Genomic DNA, 21,449 nt, shown 5'->3' with positions numbered 1-21,449 from the left:
TGTGAGAAAAAGGTATGAGCTCTCCTAAGCTTTTTAACTTTTCATACAACAGTCCTGCAAATTACTACAAATTTAAAAATATGTGAACACTGTTGATCCAGGTTACAAAAACATACAAGCAGACAACAAATGTTATGTCAACAGGTACTGTCACTAAATATTTACACGCTGCGCAGTACAGTTCACTTAGTGCCGGGAAGTGTGCTTTAGTGTGTCCTAGGAGAGGCATAAAAGGTCATGCTTGGCCAAGAATGCTCATTCGTGCTCAAAAACATTTTCATTTTCAAAGATTTTGTGCATTCCTAACATAAAAAAGACAATGGGCTTTAAACAGCTTTATTTTTGCGTCTTGCCATTTAACGCTATAAGACTTTTAATTTCATCACAGGACCATTTAAAACTCTTTCCATTCTTAAGCTCAGTACTTAGATATGTCCTGTGGAGCAAGATGTTAGTAACTCCTACACTATGGGTTCAATTCCAGCATACTGACTAAAATTCATACCTTCAACCATATTATCATTTTAATTTCTATAAGAATATTAATATTCTTTCAAAAAAAAAAAAAAAAAAAACAACAATTATTTCTGGGCAGTAATGGCTCGGTGGTTAAAGTTCTGAGCTATTTATTGGAAGGTTGCAGGTTCAAATCCCAGGACCACCAGAAAGCCCTTAAGCAAAACCTTAGCTCTATGGTTGGGCTGTGTCCTCTCTAAATTCAAAGTTGTTTTGGATAAACGCATTTGCTGAATAAATAAATGTTATTCTGTTTATTTATGGTTAGCACAGACAGTAACCTGTTTTGGTGTTTCCTCCTCTGTAGTTGACCATCTGCACTGCAGACAGAGACATTCCCTTGTCATGGTACGTGTTCAACTTGAATTCTGTCTTGGCATCATCACTGTACTGCACAAAGGACACCTGTTTTCAGAGGGAAAAAAGTCAGTTTTCCACCGTGAGCTTGGACAGCACCTAAAACCAAGTCAGCATGAAAGATTCTGTGCACACACTGTTAATTATGAAGTTGCTGACAGCTTGGTTACCTGCATGCCTTCATGACTGATGACATCAAATGCTCCGATCATGCTGAACACAAACTGGAGCACTTTATTAAAGCTCTCTTCTCCAATACTCCAAGAGCCATCAATGAGGAACACCAGGTCGGCTTTAGCACCTTTGCACACTGGATTGTGTAAATATATTCAGTACAGCGTATTAGAGATAAGAAAAAGAAGCCATTGTGTACAGTAAGTTCGTCAAAAAATCAACAGTATTATTCTTACCCTCCTGGGCAGCAGGGATAGTAGGAGGTGGAGGAGGAGTTGGTGGCAGTGTAGGGGCTACGGTGGGCTTCACAACTAAGAATAAAATTAAATGGTCAGCAGAGCTGCAACAGATAAACAAGAGCATGATTATATTTTACCCAAGTCTACTTACGAGTGCGCTCTTTAGTGCTGACTCCAGGTCCCTCCAGATTGGGTGTCTGAGTGTATACGGTGGCGTTGTACAATGCATCTGGGCTCAGGCCATCAAAACAGTATTGACTCTGCGCAGCTGTAACAGTGACCTCATTGGCCCCACGGTTAGAGGCTGAAGGGAGAACAGAAAGAGACAGTGAAATACTGAAATATTTCCAGTGGAAACAAAGAAACAAAAAATGTAAACCTTGCCAAAGCTTTGACAGTTTTCTAATATGTTGAACTCACGGTCAAAGGGGTTAATTTTAATTCTGTAAGAGGTAGCAGCTCGATGTGGAGACCACCTTAGGCAGAATGAGTCATAACCCACATTGTATGTTGTGAGGTCGGTAACATTCAGGTACACTGGGAGGGCAGGAAAAATTTGAAAGTGAGTAAGTAAGAATATTACCATAAAACATTCTTAACTTCAAAGCCATATTTATGTGCTATAAGGTACACATACAGGTCGTGCCCTGGCCTACAAGAGGGCCGCTCATGCCAGCATCATACTGGGCAAAGACCTTCACATCATACGTAGTGCCAGGCTCAAGGTTGTGAAGAATTTGTGTGGTCACATCTCCAACGAACACCTCCTGAGACCTATCGGTACCTGTAATTTACAAAAATAGAAATATTCCTTAGTTTGTTATTAACAGGCAAATGTGACCACTGACAACACAAGTAGACACAGAATTTGCTCACCCTCTGGCGTGTAGGTTAGCTTGTACCCATTAACCTTGGCAGGTGCCGGGTCCCATGAAACACGGAAACGATTGTACCATTCATCCGACACACGCAAGTTACGTGGCTCCATAAGTCCCACTATGGGTAAGACACAAAACAACTAGACTGAAAATCCAAACTGTGAATAATTTAAAAGAAAGAAAGAGAATTGAGTTTATTGCTGCTTCTGTTTCCAGGTTTTAGTGTAATCACGGTATTTGTATTCAGCCTCTTTGTTCTCAGTTCAGACGTCATAGCCACATACTACAAACTTAGACAGTTTTGGAGATGAGCCATTTCTGAATATCTGGCAGACAGCTGTTGTGAACATTGGGATATTTTTTCTGCATTTCAGTCTGTGGTTAATGATTTACTGTGTTTATCCCTACTAAAAGCTCTGAAATCTTGTCATTTATTTTTCAAGGCATATTGGATATATGTGGTTACTGTGTGCTTTGGCATAAATGCATGTCTTAATGTGTTTGTGCATGTATATGTTTCCAAGTTATTACAAGTGTGTCCATCTCCAGAAAGCTCTCCTCCAGGACCATCCAGGTAAAAAGCCATCACATTGATCCTATAAGGTGTGTCTGGCTGAAGGTTCTGCAAGATGACATTGTTCCTGTTGCCAGGAACACTTGTCTGTAAATAAAACAACATAAAAAAAAAGTTATCTAAGAGAAAAAAGGCAGTTCATGTGCCAACTGCTGTTATTGTTAATCGCTACATATTCACACTTACAAACTCTTCAATGGGGTCCCCAGTGGTTGGTGCATAGGTGATGCGGTACTGCTGCACTGGTCCTACTGCATGCTCCCAGCTCACACTCAGAGTGTTTGTGGTGGGGTCATAGACACGCATGTTCCTGGGAGCACTGCGTGGCACTACAACCAGAATCCAGCAAATAAATTTATAATTCAACAAACTGTCATTAGTGGGTAGAAGTTGTTCAGGTCACTGAATAAGCAGATTAAGACAAGGACTAACATGTTTTGCCATTGTCTTCCACTGCAGCGCTCTCTCCATCAGCATAGAGTGCAACCACAGCAACTGAGTACTCAGTGTCTGGCAGCAGCTGCTCCAACAAGGCAGTATGGGTATCCCCCTCAACAAGGACCTACAAGATGGAAAAAAAACACTTAGGTTTATGGATGGGTCAAAGATTAGTAACACTACCTGCAAGTATATAAATTCATAAGCTTAAAATTAACACAAAATATTAACAGCTTAACAAAGAAATGAACAAGCTGACAATATCAGATTAATCTCTTATGCATATGTTATATCTGACACCAGCTCTTCCCCTCTCAGTCGGGAAAGATTCAGAAAGATCTCAAACATGCCAGAACACAGCAAACTTTGCCATACTGAGCTAAACATTTTACTAATAAATCTTTGCCTCAGAAGCTGTGCTCCTACCTCAGTATGTTAGTTGTTACCCAAAAACTCAGTCTACAGCAGAACCATTACTGAGGTAAGCTACAGTTGTGGTCATAAGTTTACATACAGCTATTTCAAAGTCAATACGAACAGATTTTGTTGCCAGAGGTATGTAGTCTTAAATGAATACAGTTGTGGTCATAAGCTTATCATAAGTTTACGCCTTGCAGAATCTGCAAAAGGTTAATAATTTATTTTTAAAAATGCATATATACCTTCTGAATAGCTTCTGAATAGCTTCTGAAGGGCAGTACTAAATGAAAAAAATCAAATCTTTAAACAAAATAATAACAATTTACACCAATCGTCCTCTTCAAAAGTTTACATCCCCCTGGCTCTTAATGTAGTGTGTTGCCTTTTTGAGCACCAGTGAATGTTTGCACCTTTTGTAACAGTTGTGTATGAGTCCCTAAATTCTCTTAAGTGTGAAAAGATGGATCTCAACATCATACAGCCACTGTTGTAAAGGGGTCAAATATGCAGAAGATGCTGGAAAAGCAAATATTGTGCAGGACCTGGAGGACTTTTCTGAATAAACAAGGGACTCAACTATCACAGAACATAAAAACAGTCACTGATCATCCAGGTAACAACACATAGTATAAACAATCAAGCGTATGTAAACTTTTGAACTGGCTCATATGTGTAAATTCAGTTAGTATTGTGTCTTGTGGACTATATGTAAACATCTGCTATGTGAAATACCTTATTCATGACAGTGCTAAAAAAAAACAAAATGCAATGTTTATGATCCCTCTCTTAATTTTTGTTAATTATTAACATTTCGCAGATTCTGCAAGGCGTATGTAAACTTATGACCACAACTGTGTTCAATGAAGACTAAATACCTCTGGCGACAAAATCTGTTTGTATTGACTTTAAAATAGCTGTTTTTACTGACATCTGTCTCCCCCCTAATCTGTTTTCTCTTATGTAACCTTTGCAAAGTGAAATATGATACAAAAACATGGCTTTGATTTGTTAACGACAAGGCCTGTTTTGTTAAAGGGGCAAAAAAAAAAAAAAAAAAGTGTTTAACATCAGCCTTATTGAAGTTTCTTCAAAACACATGGTGCATAAATAAGTACAGAGTGCCAAGTGACACCAGTTTCTAACAAAGCCGGGAGACATTTCATTTTCACGTGCACACAGCTTCATGGCCATTTACAGATACCTCTGACTGGAGGCAACTACCCTGCCCACACTTTTGAAACATCCTGTCCAGGGCTAAAAACAACAAGTTAAACACACACACATACACAGTATGCACATCAGATGTGTTTTTTTATGTGGCATAGTTGTGTTAAAACTGCAATTAAAAGAAGAATTTTATTAATCCCAAGGAAAATCCAATATGCTACATTAGAGTAAAGCAACTTGCCTTTACCAGTTTAAAATGGATTTGTGTCAAATTCAGCTGGTTTCAGTTGGACTGTAGCAGTTTCCACATGAAGCCAGTTAGGACCAACACCAGGCACCAATTGAAACCAATTTAAATTTCCCATCCAGCTGGAACTTTTACATTTGTAAGATGTGGTTTCTACTGGTATGTTCCCTAGAGATCTAAAATGGCCATATGCTGGAAATCCGGAGTAGTGCCAAAGAACTTGTGGTATAAAAGTTATGTTACTGTTACTATGTATCACTAGTGTTAAAAGACAGGTTAAAATAAAGTCATATTTTACTCCAGTGTAAATGCGTCTGTGGACTGTAACTTTTAATTTATTACATTTTCAGAAACAAATCCATACTTTTGCTACCCATTCATTATCACCCATTCAGTGGTGATGGACATGGGTTTGTAAGTTTTCTTTATACTTCATGAAAAATCTTGAAAAAATATCTTGCTCACTGACTGCACCCAGAAGGAAAAGGATTTGTTTCTACACCATCAGAGAAAACATCAAGTGGAAAACATCATTTGAGGTAGTTATAAATTGCTGTTAAATTACTATATGTTTCCATATAGAAAACCAAATTAAAAACAACATTTTCCACAGCAACCGTTTGGATAAGCTGACAAGCTGTTAACAGTTGCAGCTTAAACTGTTTTGCAATAATTCTAATGTCAAATATAACAACTATGACGATGTAGATCAGAAAACAATTTGGCTAATTTTTAGCAGGTAACCTTTAGTTAATTTGGAGGATATTTTTTTAAATGTCATCATACGATGGCAATAATTAATTCAATTAAACAAAACATACGCAAAAGAACAAGGGATGATCATTTAATTATAAGCAAGTAAATTTGATACATATGTGCAGATATGGTCAACTACTTTAAATTCCTACTTGAGTGGTTTCCTAATAGGTTAAGTATTACTCAAGTTTTACACAAGTCATCTTCCAGAAATTTATCTTTCCTTTTAGACTAGTATGTCATTTGGATGCATTATACAACACAGTATAACCATGAGTGATTGCTGCAGGGAAATTAAGCCCCAGAAATCAGCCAAAATGTTCTCTGGCAGTGTAGCTGAGATCCAGTGTGTAATAACTCAGGATCAGTGACCTCCCCTTCGATGAAAGGGACTCATTTGGTTTCCCTCAGTCTGCTGAATTACACATGAAACAAAAGCTCTCATGCTTCTGTTGAATCTGGCAACTGTTCACCTTCTAAAACAATGTCTCATTGACATTTTGATTGACCTTATTATTTTTTTAACAAATAATCATACTGCTTCAGCACTCAGGAACTGATGTTGTCAAGGTTTCAGTTAAAATGGAAATAGGTGGTAAATTTATTATAAAATAAATGCAGCAATGAGAAATGTGAAAACTCTCTGAAGGCTAAATCTGTCAGGTTTTGTCAAACATAATACAACGGTTATGGAAAGCTGGCTAAGTAGTGGAAAAAACAAGTTCTTTTTTTCCATAATAATGTCTGTACATAATGTATTTTATTCCCAAACTCCCAAATAAATCAACTTTGTGCTCAAATATTGTAGTTCATATTTGTGTGTTAGGTAAATTAAGTCATTTAATAGGGTTTTTAGATTCCCTTCTGTCTTATTTAAGGTAATGTGAAAATGCAACAACATTCCTTAACACAAACAGTTCCAGTCGTCTGAGTATAAATCTGTTATTAGCTATAAATACAACACACAAAGCATTACATACTTAAACCATAATTTGTCCAGCTGTCTTAAGTGAGATAACATGCAAAGAGAGATTTCTACTTTCATTTTATTTACTAGAAAACCATATATGTAATACAGTCTGACTCACCGACAGAGAGGGACGTGTTCCTGTCAGAGGAGCGTAGACAACCCTGTACTGCTGGACATCACCTGAAGCAGGCTCCCAGCGCACATTCAGTGTGTTTGTAGTGGGGTTGTAAACCTTGATACTCCTGGCAGGTGAGCGTTCCACTATGGGACATATACAAGAGCATAAAAAATTAAAAATGATCACTTATTAGGAAACCTATCACTTATTAGTTTCCGCTGTCTTGATTAAGAATTATATAAAATAATGCCACTAAAGCTCTGTCTCAGTGAAACTAAATAGCAGAGCATGTAAGCTCAAAGGTGTTTGAACAAAAAGGCCCAAAAAGAAGAAAACATAACATTTAAAATGGTATGAACACATTTGTTAATGTGAAACTTAAAGCAGATGCCTGTGGTATTTGTGTAATTCAGCAGTCTACCACATTAAGTAAACCGTGCTGAAGTCTGGCAATGACAGTACACAGACAGGAACAGAGAGCACAAGGATTAGTATGAAAAATAAACAAAAATTCCATATTGTAGTGAAATGATGAATAATATTAATTAACACAAAAGCATTTGCGGATCTCAGGTTTCGTTTCTGTGTAGATTGGTGTAACTGATGAGACTTTTATTAAAGATTACCTAAGGGAATTCTTTCCAGTAACTAATTCCATGCTACTGAAATTGTAACTACAACAACACTGTTAATGTTACACAAAGACTGAATACAAGCACAGGAACAGAAGTCCAACATAAATGAATAAGTGGAAAAGAGGAGGGCCCATTAAAAGCATGAGAGCCATCCTTCAGGTTGTAGATAGTAACAGCAGCCTTTTATGTGTTTGCATCTCCCTGGGATTTCCATTTAGGGAAGGAGATTACTCATGGATTGTCTGAAGGTCTGCACAGTTATTACAGACCATAAACTGGGATTCATTACATCCCATCCTGAGATACACAATATGGAGAGCCAACACATTTCTTTAGCAGTAATCCTTTCAGTGAAGCAGTTTCACTTTGGGGTTATACAACTAGAACAATCATGTTGTAATAAAGACAGGCTAACATGCGAAATTATTCTGTTTCTAAAGAAAGAAAAGCTAGAAGAGCTTTACAGACTCACATGTCTTTCCATTTTCAGTCAGGCGTTTGCCCTCGCCAGCCGCATATACTGGAACTACAGTGACAGCATACACAGTGTCAGATTGTAGATTCTTCAAGACAGTGCTAAAAGTGCTTCCAGAGACTTGGACCTGAGAAAAACAAAAGGAAAAAGAAAAGAAAATTGAAAGGTTCAGAAATGGCCATGTTTCCTATATGTGCTTGCTAATATCTTCTATGTCATGAAGACAGTCATGATTATAACACTGAGTAGGTGGAATAACAGGTTTTGGTTTTAAAAAAGAAGAATTTCTTTAATATGCAACTTGTGAATAGCAGAGACACTGTGATTATATACCATGTCCTCTGGTCCCTCTGGCACAGACTGATAGAAGATCCTATACTGGCGCACATTGCCCTCAGCTGGCTCCCACAACACATTCAGAGAGCTGGTGGTAGGATCAGTGACTCGAATTTGTCGCACTCCTCCAAGGGCCACTATGAAAACCAGGATTAAGTTTGCCCATTATACTGCAGTTTACACATTACCATTTACTATTGAATGCAGGTATATAATCATTAATATTGTCCATTAAGACAATGCAGGTCACTTACATGTCTTTCCTTCACCAGATATGTCTTTCTCCTCTTTGGATGGATACACAGCTGTCACAGTGATGGAGTAGGGGGTGTCAGGAGTCAACTTTTGCAGATTAATTGTGTTCTTCTTCCCACCAATCTGAGTCTGTATGGGAAAGCAAGACAGCCACCTGAAAAAAACAGCTTCTCGGATAACCATCCATTTTTTGAGAGCTGTATTAGAAAGTCCAATTCAGTGGGAAGGTTTTATTCAGTCTCAGCACAGGGTGTTTAGATATCTTTAAGCAACCTTGGGAGTGTCAGCTTGCCCCAGATAGGGTTAGAAGTTTAAGATGGTGCCTTCTGTCCATAAGCAATGGTATCCGTAAATCGTGCATAAGGGAATGCACTAAACAAAACTACAAAAAGTTATTTAAACATTTAAAGCCTCTATAATAACTGAACTGATCTGTTTGTCAGTGCTCTTTTCCTGGATCTGAGATGGACAGTAAGAAAATTTTATAAAATCCAACAACCTCTGATAAGATAATGTTTGGGAGATGATGGTATGCTTTTCCTTCCCCTTATCAACTACTCCTCTGCATTTTTGATAGCTTAGGAATCCTCACAACTACCCACACACACATGACTGTCTGCTTCATTCAGAACCATCTGCTCGCAGAACTACAGTCTGGGTCAATCTAATATAGTCAGTTGGCCACTGCTTCTTTGCTGATCGATTTCCAGGAATGCTTAAAAAATTTTCTTGCTCATGATTTCAATACTGCAACTGACTAACTGCTAGTTTAGAATAATTGCTTTCCTCTCACCTTAAAAATACCTGAATCCAAACTTAATAGAAAATCTAAATGATTAAATTTCTTTAGCAGCAAAGTTTTAAGAAGAACAGGGAAAATTATACCATTTTCCTCAGCAGTCACATCATCTACTACTCCCCCCTAAAAACTCTAACTGCTTCAATAAGGAGGGGTATGACGAACCTGCAGCTCTAGACCATTAAATCATTCTCCAATTCTTCAAGAGATTTAATAACAAAACTGTCTGCTGTCAATGTTACCTACCACAGTGTTAAACTGTGTGAGGCCACTGCATTCCATCCAAAGCTTTAAACCCTCTACAGCTGATAAAATCCTTATGACAGATGCTGGTCAGTATTACAATCATCAGCCATGAGAAAAGCCATATACATATATATCATTTTGAGTAAAAGCCACTATGCCTGCTCTAAGTAGTAAACACTGTTTTCTATTATTTGTATATGCTTGTGTTTATAGGTTATAATGGTGCTGGTAATAATGCTGCAAACCAATATACATGATCTCGTGCCATAAATGATTCTAAAAGGAAATGATCAGATTATTTAAAAGGGGATTTACCGACTGCGACCTGCCTCCTGCAGTAGGCACATATGTGATCCTGTAGTTCTGGACTTTGCCAGGGGCATGATCCCATTTCACCGTGAGGGAGGTGATGGTGGCATTAAACACCTGCAGGTTCTGAGGGGGACCACTGGGAGCTGTGGAGACAATGAGACAGATTTGTTTCTGCATGTCATATGATAATCATAGTCTTGCTTATATATAGTATGCAAGATCAAACTACTTACCAGGTGTAACTATCTTGGATACTAAGGAAGGAAGAGAGAAGGGGAAACAATAATGCTTGTTAAAATTTACAAGGTGTCATATTTGTGTATAATTTTTTACAAGAATAACAACTGAAATTGTCATTTATATTGAAATAATGACATAAATGAAATGAAAATAAAATAATTTTTTTTTTTTTTAATTCTTACATGTGCGCTGGCTTCCAGTGAGGTCCTCACTCTCTGATTCATCTGGGTAGATTGCTGTAACCGAAACATCATACAGTGTGTCTGGTTCTAGGTTTTCCAAGAGATGAGTGGTCTCCTCAGCACTCAAAATATCCTAAAGGCAGGCAATATATTTTAAATGTGACTTGTCACATGTTGAACAACATACACAATGTCAATTCTTCAGTTCTCTCATCTGAGGTTCATACATGTACGTAGTCGTTCACTCCTGACTTCGACCAGCCGATGCGGTAGAGGGCTACGTCAGGGGCGCCATGCTCCCAGTGAGCCTTAAAACTAGTTAGTGTCACTTCAGAGAACCTCAGATTCTTTGGTGCTGGTACAGCATCTATAAAGTTGAGGACAAAGAAGAAAATCGGGTCACATATAAGAAGAGAAATAAATGATTCCATACAAGCGGATTTAATCACTTTGGTGTCATTTACCATCATCATTAGCACCAAAGGCAAATATTTTGGTCTTCCTTCCAATTCACAAGTTTTAGATTTTTGGCTACGTTCCAGCTATACATTTTATACTTTCTTATTTTCAGTGTTATTTAAATAATTTCATACAATAACAATATTTAAAATAACAATATATTTTTGATAAAGCATCATGTGAACATTTAACAATTAAGTGTTTTACTGCAATAAACCCCTCAAAATCATTACATCCATATGTCTAAAAGAGCAATTCTGTGATATGCAAATGAACACATATTTAATAACTTATAGGATCACTTGCATATTTACAAGAAAACCTGTGTTGATCTACAGTTTTGTGTTTCATTCTGACATAAGCAAAGGAAAAAAGGAAAAAATGCAGTTTTTACTTGAAATCCTTTTCAGTCTTAATATGGCACTGTAAAATCCAGAGTACATTACTAGGCATTCACCTGTGGTGGCCTGATTGAGCATTGGGTTTCCAGTTCCAGAATCATATACTGGAGTGACAGCCACGTCATATTCAGTTTGAGACTTTAGATTTTCCAGGCTCTGTGTTGTTACATCTCCATCCACTTCAAGCTGCATATAAAGGGATTTTCAGAAATTTTAGGGTTAATATTACCTTAATAAAATGAGAAATCCTTTTCAATTTACAATGGATATATAAAGTCTACACAACCTGGTTAAAATTGCAGGGTTTTGACGTAAAAAGTGAAACAAAGATAAATTAGATGTTGAATGTGATATAGTAGGTTTCAGGTCTGGGCTCTGACTGACATTCCCAAACATTTATTTTCTTCTTCTGAAACCATTTCTTTGTTGACTTGGATTTTGCCTTTGGGTCATTATTGTACTGGGGGGTGAAATTTTTCATCTTCAGCTGTCTAACGGAGACCTGCAAGTTTTTTTGGTATTTGGAGCTATCCATGATTCAATCTATCTTGTCCCAGTTCCAGCTGAAGAGAAGCAGCCTCATAGCATGATGCTGCCACCACCATGCATCACTGTGGGTATGGTGTTCTTTGGGTGATAAGCTGTATTGTTTTTGCACCAAACATATCTTTTAGAATTATGCCCAAAGAGTTCTACATTGACCATAATACATTTTGCAACATGATTTGGGGGTGATTTAGCCAGCCTTGTTTTTGCTGTTTGAGGACCATGGCTTCAGCAGTCAGACGAAACCAAGTCAAGAAAATCCTACAGAAACAGCTGATCTTTATTCTGTATTCTTTCTTTATCTTTATTAAATCAAAAACAGGTGTATGATAATTAATTTTGAACATGACAGCGTGACTGGTTAATTTTCAGTGAGCAAAGTCACATGTCCCATTATAAAAGGGTGTGCACATTTATGCAACCAGCTTATTGTAATTTTTTTCTGTTTTTCCCTAAAATCTTTCTATTTGTTTTTCACTTGAATTTTTTTGGTTGCTATATCACATTAAATGTGGAAAAAAGATCTGACATGATTTATCTAGGGTTCATTTTTTACATCACAAAAACCTGTGATTTTAACAGTGGTGTCTAACTAATTGAGAAAGATCATTTCTGTGATCATAAATGCACATAAAGGCTTTTTGAAAGTCAGAATGGCTGGGAGTGCCTGGAAAACTAGGAGTGATCATTTCTTTGAACATTTTAGACAAATGAATCCAAAGCTGAACCCTCTCTGCTTTGAAAGGCGCAGTTCCTGTTTATCCTGAGCTCTTAATCCAACTGCGTGTCATCGATCAGGTAAGAGACTCTGCTACTTTTTGCAGGACTTCAGCCTGAAAGAGGGTGTTTACTTCATCTTTTCATTCCAGTACTAAGAGTAACAAGCAGCACCATGCTCTGATTTATGCCTCAGGATGTAGAGTGCTTCTCTGGCAGAATAACAAAAAAAAGTCTAGCAATAAAACTAAAAATGAAAAAGCAGGCTGAGTGTGACAAGGTTGCTGCGTGCCAATCACAAATCCACAGACTTCCATCCTCATCTGCTGTCTCTATTTTTTGGCAGAAGTTTGACCCTCTGTGTCCCTGCCTTCAGCCCCAAAAGCCAAGCCGCTCAGCAGCTGCTTCCATCATTTTCCATAACATATTTGCTGGGACAATAAGTTAAGTGACTCATATTCATCAGTGAGCAACTCCTTTTTTGGTCATCTGGCTGGTGTTGTGCACAAACAAATGCCTACATTTCCAGATGACGCACTGGTGCAGCAAATGTGTGTGCAATGGCACGGCTTTGGCCACAAAGCGTGTTGGATAATGTATTGAGAAATCTAGGCTGCTTCCCAAACACTAGAATTTAATTGTAGGTCATCTTTTTATTAGAACATCAGCAATTAAAAAAAAAAAAGTGGAGTGTCTATCTGCAGTGCATGACATAAAATTTCAAACTCGATCATATGACAGCACCATTAGCCTTTATGTTCGTTATCGTCAATTCTATGTAATGCTTAGCACAATATACTGGTTTTAATTACACAATTTCATAGTTTTGTGAGATAATAAACTTTTGTAATAAACTAAAGCGTAATGTTAGCTAGTCGTATGTGTTTAGCATCAGTTAGGCTTAGGGTATTTATTTATGTAGACTGCTAGCATCACTTTTTTTATAATAGCTAGGTATTAATTATTACACTTCCATTTTATCTACTTCTCTTTGTGTCTCAAACTGTACCTGATATCATGAAACATTTTTTTTTTACAAATTTGAACAAGCAAGGTCATTCAATTTTATACAAATGAAATTGTAAGCAAAAGGCACTAACTCTAACTTCTGCTGCTAACTCTAGCATTAACCTTTGTATCTTATGAAGTACCTTTGGATCATATTAAGTAAGCTATGAAACTTTGAGACTTATTCTTGTAGACCAGAAGGGTTATTGAGCATCAGTGATTCCTGAGGAACTGCATTTACTAAAAGTCTCTGTACCCTTGCATCATGATAAGATATCTGTGCAAGTGTGATGGGCGGTAAGCTCACCTCTTTACTCTCGGCATCCGCAGGTTTGTAAGTAATTATGTATTTGCGTACAACCCCAGGTGCAGCGTCCCAGTTCAGAAGCATGCTGCTGTGAGTTATATCTGTTATAGTCAGCTCGCCGGGTGGAGGCAGCGGCACTGCAAGTGGGCAAAAGATAAACACAAACAAACAAGCAATGAGAATCTCAAGACCATGCCAGGCATCCCTGCTTGGAGCTAGCATGCCCTAGCGCCACCTACGGGTCACCCCTTGAGCAGTGAGAGGAGAGCTGGCCGTTTCGCCTTTCAGGGCGAAGAGTGTGACGGTGTACGCTGTGCTGGGAAGAAGCTTCTTCAGCTGGACATCCGTGATCTTGGCTTTCACACGCATCTGTGAAAGTTAACCACATCAACAGTGAAAGCAGTGATGGTTACTACCAAGCAGCTATGGGAATAATCCAGGAAAATCAGTTAGAGTAACTGGTGTAACAAAATGCATTCCTGGTGGATTGCAGTGTTTAGTGTTCCCCCTAACCAAGGACATCAGATTTAACCCAAGAAAGGCTTATGATTCAAATAGTGAAGTATAATTAATTTGTGAATTGATTCAAAACAGGGAAAACATCAAAACCTGCAAGAATATAGCCTTCCAGGAATACTTATTTTACAAAAATCAATTTCAGGTACAAGTATGTCTATGTATAAAGGAATAGGGTGGGTCCTTGGATATTTAAATGTAATTAGACAGTATCAGGAACTGTATTAGATATAGGCCAACACTAACATTAAAACCTGATTTATTTCCCACCTTCATTAGGTAATAGACAGCTTCTTGGCTTATTGCCTTTCTGTATCTCTCAAAGAGACAAGAATGATTTGTGGTTTTCTATACATTCTAAAACTGATAATGGCCTACAATGTTTCTATTTCTTTATTGTTTATTTCACAGAAGTCATTGAAAGTTTTGTGATGACAAAGTCTTTAAGAACTAATAATCAGATTGGAAGAGCTACTTGAACCATAGATTTCACTTTGTTCAATCTAGCTGAAAACACACAACCTTTCTCCTGCTTTGTTGATGCAATGAGTTAGTGAATAGTACTAGCTAGGGTTTGATGTAAAGAAAGAGCATATTTAGGAGCTCTGTCTGACTGTTGTGCTGTAGTGGGGTAGATTATCTGAAGCACAGATCATACCTCTCTCTTGGTGGTGGGACCAGTGGCATTTATAGCTGAGTATTGCAATTTGTAGCCAGTAGCTCCTTCGGTTTTCTCCCACTTCACCTTCATGGTGGTGGAGCCAACTTTGTAGATGGTCAATCTCCTTATAGAATTTAGGGGCACTACAGAGGGGAACACATCTTTTCTCTTTTTCTTTAGATCCTTTTCCTTGTCTATCTAAACCCTGATGCTGGCAGACGGCACAGATGGACCAAGGCACACATACTGGGGTTGCATGATGGTTACATGGAGGACAATGAATGGATGGCAGAGAGGATGATGGATGAATGGCAGTGGATTTTACTTACTTACATGATGGCTGATGAATGATGATGACAGACAAACATTGCATACATTAATACCACACAGATATGGCAACATTACTGCATAGGCTGAACATTGGTATATAAACACAACAGCAATCAAACATTAAAGGCAGGAATAAACCAACGACACGTTGCTGTACCATGCAGCATCATGCTGTATATAATTGATAACATTCATTGTTCTGTAAAGGAAATGATGATAGTTAGGGTTAGGCTAAAGTTCAAAATATCAAGCATAACACAAAACCAGCATAAAAGCAACACCCACATTCCACTGGATAGATTTTCATAACATTTTACTAATCTAAAAAATATAAAGTTGCTCTAGCAAATCCTTATGGAAAAAACAAATTACTATAATTTCTAAACAGTTTAAATGGTTTATATCCATATTTGAATGGAAATATGTCATTCCTGTGACAGCATGATCAGATCACTCAAATAAATAAATTGTTAAAATTGTTGGCTACAGATTTAAACAACTGACTATAATTGGATTACAATGAGCTTTTGAGAATTTTAAATATAAGGGTAAACTGTCTCTTAGTCATGGCTCTACAATAAAAGTAGCACTGCTAAAATCTGAATGAAAAGTGAGGGATTTGCTATAGCAACAAACAGTGGTTCATATTTTATATATATTAAAAAAAATAGGGAATCTAAGCCAAAGCCTCAATAATAATTCCAATTTGAGAGAGTAACCCAACAAGGATAAACACGAGAGTACAAGAGATTAAGTAAATTTAAATAATCAGAATTCAAATTGTCATAGATCCATTTTTAAAAATAAGAATAAAACTTTGGCTGAGGCTTTGGCTCAATTCTTTTCAAAAGCCATTTGTGGTGGAACTGAAGTTGGCCCTTACATGTGGTTTCTGTGCCGCTCAGGGGCTCACTGCTCTCTTCTCCAACCACAGAGTAAACATTCACTGAGTATTCGGTCAATGGATCGAGACCTTCCAGCTCCACAGTATTCAAATTGCCATCCACAGTCAACTAAGACAGGGGGACACAAAAAGGAGAAAAAACAGTTTTACTGGAAAGTCTCCAGACAAGCATATGACATGAGTCCAAACCAAAGACCGCTACTTAAGGCCACTACTTACAATTTAACATCAATTGGAAGTCAATTGAAAATATACCAGGAAATACACTTGCTGCATTCAAAATTTTCAACACCATTATGCAAGATCTGCGAAATAATTTAAGGTTTAATTTGTAGCATTTTAGAGTCCAGGGCCAGTTGTCTGTTGGATATACAAGAGCCAAATAATGTGGACAGGTGTAGACTATTTTCCTTTTTCTGAAAAAGAACAAATGCTCTGTACATAAACCCAAATGTGGAAGGTGGAGACCCTAAAGTCTTCCACATGCCATTTATGACTATGTATAATGAGATTAAGTATCATAAAACTAATAGCATCACAATCAATTACTATTTATAAAATAAAGAAAACTTAAAGGGTCTTCAGAGAAACTCTCATTTCATCTGGCAGTAGAAGTAGAAAAACAGCCATATATGGCTTGCCCATTTGAGGAGGTAAATACTACTCCAACAAGCAACACACATAAAACAATTGGGAATTCCTAGCTCTCCCTTGTAAACTTGTGTACTGGTCTGCATAATGGCTTTGGTCAAGCTTCATTTCACTCCATTTAAAGCTGATATTGAGTGAACTCAGTGTGAGTCTGCAGGATTCAAAATACCTTTGTTTGCACTGATGCCAATCATGACTAGACAAACTGTTTTGTGGTAAAGAATGTTTCTTAAAACTCTCAGGTTTCTTTTCTTTCTGAGGTAGACAGGTTTACTCAACACTCAATAGTACAAACATCTCAGTAAGGTGGATTTACAAACTATTTTGAGCTGTGGACTTTCTGTGGAGATGAATATGATACCTGTAGAGATTGTCCTCCAGAGACTGGAAAGTACTCAACACGGTACTTTTCAACAGGGCCCTCAGGGCCATTCCAGGTGGCACGGAATGAGTGGTAGGTCACATCAGAGGTCACCAGGTCAGTGGGTGCTGCTGGTCCTCCTCCTGAAAGGGGTAATGAAGACACTTTGACATTTGACCACTTTAATCTCTGTGTACACATAGAAATGGACTGTCTAGCAACCTCTTTTTTTAAATACAATAAGGGAAATGTTTTCCTACTTGTCTGATAGCTTTGACTCATTAATGATAGAGACTAAAATAAAGTACACTATTATCAAATCATATCTCAGTTTCCCATGAGGCTTAAGCCAAATATATCTAGCATGAAAGAGACTATGAGCTATCCTTATGAGAAATTTGGATGTGTAACAATCTCCCAGATTCGCCCTATTTCCTCTATTATTTCTACAGCTGGATGGAATATCAAGATATCCTTCACCATTTCTTCATAATCACACAGAATGATCTGTTCAGTCACAAGGGCTATTTTACTTTACAAAAGAAATAAGTCTTGTGCCATAACATAGCTTAATACACCAGAGTGCTTTCTATATACAATGCTCATAATACAAATGTCCTTTACACTACCTGGGCCTTTGACACTTGAACACAGGTTGTTTGTCAGGTCATCAACGATGTCCAAAAGAAAGGAGAAATCCAGCACATTGTACATGTGGGTTTCATCAGGATCAGAGGCGATGGAGCGCAACTCATTCTCATCAGCATTCTTCACACCTACACACCAAAGAGAATCAAGAACATCAGGTCCTTTTGCTAGACCAGCACCCAATTAATACACAAATTAAAGCCCACATGGAATATTCAGATAAAACACAGATGATTCTAAACCTGGCTTGCACAGTTGCTTGCACATCTATTAAAGGTGGTAGATACACAAACCTGAATTTAAACTCAGTTAATGAATTTAATAAAAGTAATTATGTCTTTAATGCTGTGTTTTAAAGGCAGAAAAGCAAAGGTTTTCTCACCAATAGCATAGAGCTCAATGCCATTGTCACGCAAATTTTGAGAGTTGGTAATAATGTCATCCTGCGATTTGCCATCGGTGACGAGGACTCCGATTTTACGGGAGTTTGGACGCATGCCCACGTTAGCTTTGAAATTGTTCTGCAGGATGTAATTCAAAGCAAGACCTGGAGAAAAGGCAAAATATTGGTCATAATAAGGTAGTTAGACCTAAGCCTATGCAAAGCTTTCATAATCTCTTAGCTCTGTCAAATTAATAAATAAAATGAAAATTGGGAATATTATGTAGGTATATAAATACCTGTCATCGTGTTTCCTCCTTTGTAAGGCAAGTTGGCTACAGCCTCCAGCAGTGAGTCTCTAGTTTTATGTGCATTCAGATGCCACTCAGTCTTTGGATCTCCACTATACTGGGCCAAACCTGTGTACAGAAATGAACAGAATCTCCCACACCTGCCTCTGGACACAGATCCAAATCTGCAGCTTGACAAAAGATGCCCTTACCAATCTGGACACGGTCTGGGCCGATGTCAAAAACGCCCACCATGCGAGCAATGAACGCCCTGATGGTCTTGAAATTCAGACGTCCTATACTCCAGGAGCCATCAACCAGCAGGACAATATCAGCCTGGGCAGTTGTTTTGCACATTACGTCTGACCAAGCAGAGGATAGAAAAATTAGAGGGTAAATATAAAGAGATGCTGTCATTGGTATAATTTAAATTGAATTCAGAAGCCGCTTACAAGAAAGAAAATGTTGTGATGAGCAAGGAAAAAACACAGAGAGCAAAGGGGATTCGGACACCAAAAGACACCAGACCAGCAATACAAATAGTTGTTTATTAATAATATTTTCTGTACATTATAAATGCATCTGATACATTATTTAACAATGACACATAACACTGACAATTACTTATAAGATCAACATTAAGGGATTTTGTAGATTCCATAATGAGCAGCAGAAAACTGTGATCTTCAGGAGTTACTTTTTGCTCCCGGACCTGCACCTCATTTCCACTTCTTTAACGACACCTGAACGCTGTTCCACTGGCATGAGACTTTCCCTGCTCAGGAAGAACGCAGCTGCATGGAGCTCAAAAACAAAACAAGCTCACACTGAAACCACAATGCAACAACTTTTTTTTTTTTCATAATCTTGGCGAAAGGCCATAGCCAGGGGAGAGGGAGGACTAATATTTAAGTGTTTTTAAAAGCTTTAAAAGGCTTCCTGAGATTTTGCACACGTCATGTTTTCTGTATTCTGTGTTGGAGCTTTCCTGTTGTAAATAAAGAAAATAATCAAAGGCTATCAAACAAAACAGATGTCCCTGCCGTTAACAAAAGATGTGTGCTGCAGTCCCAAGTGCAAGACACATTAAATGTACAAATACATGGTCCACAGTATCTCCTGTTCTTTTTGTTTTTAAATGCACAATGATAATTACACGGCTGTCAACAACAAGTTATATATTTTAAGTTATATATTATGTCATTATCTGAAAGAGCTGACAGACCGTTTCTCTCACGGAACTAAATAATGAGATGTTGGCATTTGGGCAATCCAGGTATAGATGGACTCCCTTGAGTGGTTTAAGGTTACTCAGGAATTTTAGCATGTGCAAACACATGGCCTGCTTTCATCTCCTTCTGACAGCACATAATTTAAATGCCACATAATCTGTTAAGCAAAGTATAGCACCGGTAGGCATATCAAAACTATCCTTCTCCTATTTTTTTACATTCTGTGCTTTTGGGCTGGTGTCTGTCACTAAAAAAGATGTGAATTCCTTGTATACTATGTCTAGGACTGAATGTAAGTCTTTACAGATTATATTGCTTAGGAAGCATAATGTAAAGTATGCCTTTCCTCTAACTTATGCATTCCTTGCTCTTGCCTCTAGACTCACACCTCACACAGGTTCATTATTATTATCTATTCATAACCTCTGTGGCATTCATAGTAACAAATATCAAGCTAAGTGTGATTCCAAAGTATATGCCTCAGTCTTGCCTTTGTCTCCAGAATGTGCAAGAGCTCAGTCACTGGATCTGCTCCCAATTAGGAGCTGCATTCCACACTCAGGTCATCAATCTGAGCTCAGAACCTTCAACTGAACACATCAGATTTCTTCTTACACACACACTAGATCATGTTTAGACTGATAACCGAGCAGGCAAGGTTGTGTCATATCCGCTTATAAACCAAAAGCCACCATGTGGAATAGTCATTGAATTTACTCTTTTGTGAAACAGTTAGTAAGGAGGAAAGGTATGCATGTTTGCTCATCTGTCTAAGTGCTGACAGTCTTCCTAAATGAATGACAGTTCCAGACAAAACATGTTGCGTAATGTGTACAGATAAGGCTATCACACCATTGCTTGTTGTTACCCTGGTGATATTTATATCCATATGCAAATGCTGCACAATTAAAATCTACTTTTCTGCTGCCTCTAACCCTCAGCGATTATGTTTAATCTGGGTGGCTCAGGAGGTCACATTACCTGAAGCACCAAGTGGAGGAGGAGCAGGCTCATCAGACAGAGTGGTCTTTTCTTCTCCAGCCAAGGGCATACTCTCTCCACCATCAAATACACCAAACACACTCACAGTGTACTTGGTGCCAGCTCTGTAGAGGAAAGGAGAAAAATCTTTTCCTTCATTCAAGCCAACATATCTTAACTATCTTTTTACCAAGAAAACAAATAAAGTATGAAATGATCCATAGACACAACAATGTCCAGGATACGAGGAAAGGTGGAGAGATTTAAGCACTTACCTTAGCTCTTCCAGCACCACTGTGTTGTCAAAGGGTCCAACAACAAGCTCTCCCAAGTCTACCTCTTCACCAGTAGGGTGGAAAGTCACCTTATAGCCCTTTACATCTCCAGGTGCAGGGTCCCATGTCACCCTGAAACTGGTCTTAGTGGGCTCAGATGTTTGTAAATTTCTTGGAGATTTGAATGGTGACACTGGAACAAAGACAGGACGCAAAATGAGTCAACCACACATTAAAATTCTTCAGACTGAAATGGGAAAAGAGTTAAACATTAATATTTATGTCAGATATAAACTTAATTTCTACATTCAAAGACCTCTTATCAATTAGGTCATATAATTATTATATCATTCAGATAGCTTGCATTTAAAACTATTATGTTACAGTGAGGCAAAATAGAGATTGTTTTAAATGCACTGAATTTATATTTATAAACAGAGATAAAT

At 37.9% G+C, this 21,449-nt stretch overlaps 1 protein-coding gene across 4 annotated transcripts in view; it reads right to left on the bottom strand.

Moving 5' to 3' along the window:
- The window catches only part of col12a1a (collagen, type XII, alpha 1a), a 53,644-nt gene that overhangs the window by 14,401 nt on the left and 17,794 nt on the right, over window positions 1-21,449 (bottom strand). For 2 of the 4 annotated variants that reach the window (XM_026934360.3, XM_053237312.1), the window contains exons 16-45: window positions 21,004-21,196; window positions 20,729-20,853; window positions 18,728-18,877; window positions 18,525-18,644; window positions 18,226-18,390; window positions 17,825-17,971; window positions 17,196-17,338; window positions 16,163-16,292; window positions 14,947-15,092; window positions 14,012-14,141; window positions 13,773-13,909; window positions 11,251-11,380; window positions 10,562-10,701; window positions 10,335-10,467; window positions 10,146-10,166; window positions 9,916-10,055; window positions 8,555-8,684; window positions 8,298-8,437; window positions 7,962-8,091; window positions 6,855-6,997; window positions 3,171-3,300; window positions 2,925-3,067; window positions 2,696-2,825; window positions 2,163-2,282; window positions 1,924-2,070; window positions 1,707-1,823; window positions 1,438-1,590; window positions 1,284-1,358; window positions 1,044-1,183; window positions 798-921 (exon numbers count right to left, since the gene is read on the bottom strand). In XM_026934360.3, the coding sequence (XP_026790161.3) occupies window positions 798-921; window positions 1,044-1,183; window positions 1,284-1,358; window positions 1,438-1,590; window positions 1,707-1,823; window positions 1,924-2,070; window positions 2,163-2,282; window positions 2,696-2,825; window positions 2,925-3,067; window positions 3,171-3,300; window positions 6,855-6,997; window positions 7,962-8,091; window positions 8,298-8,437; window positions 8,555-8,684; window positions 9,916-10,055; window positions 10,146-10,166; window positions 10,335-10,467; window positions 10,562-10,701; window positions 11,251-11,380; window positions 13,773-13,909; window positions 14,012-14,141; window positions 14,947-15,092; window positions 16,163-16,292; window positions 17,196-17,338; window positions 17,825-17,971; window positions 18,226-18,390; window positions 18,525-18,644; window positions 18,728-18,877; window positions 20,729-20,853; window positions 21,004-21,196 (3,972 nt within the window). The remainder of the gene's footprint in view (window positions 1-797; window positions 922-1,043; window positions 1,184-1,283; window positions 1,359-1,437; window positions 1,591-1,706; window positions 1,824-1,923; window positions 2,071-2,162; window positions 2,283-2,695; window positions 2,826-2,924; window positions 3,068-3,170; window positions 3,301-6,854; window positions 6,998-7,961; window positions 8,092-8,297; window positions 8,438-8,554; window positions 8,685-9,915; window positions 10,056-10,145; window positions 10,167-10,334; window positions 10,468-10,561; window positions 10,702-11,250; window positions 11,381-13,772; window positions 13,910-14,011; window positions 14,142-14,946; window positions 15,093-16,162; window positions 16,293-17,195; window positions 17,339-17,824; window positions 17,972-18,225; window positions 18,391-18,524; window positions 18,645-18,727; window positions 18,878-20,728; window positions 20,854-21,003; window positions 21,197-21,449) is intronic. The other 2 variants (XM_053237313.1, XM_053237314.1) reach the window with 2 other exon arrangements.

The sequence above is a fragment of the Pangasianodon hypophthalmus genome, chromosome 10, assembly GCF_027358585.1.
Source record: "Pangasianodon hypophthalmus isolate fPanHyp1 chromosome 10, fPanHyp1.pri, whole genome shotgun sequence".
Classification (NCBI taxonomy): domain Eukaryota; kingdom Metazoa; phylum Chordata; class Actinopteri; order Siluriformes; family Pangasiidae; genus Pangasianodon; species Pangasianodon hypophthalmus.
The sequence above is the reverse complement of the archived record's forward strand: the minus strand, read 5'-3'. Positions and strand labels throughout refer to the sequence as shown.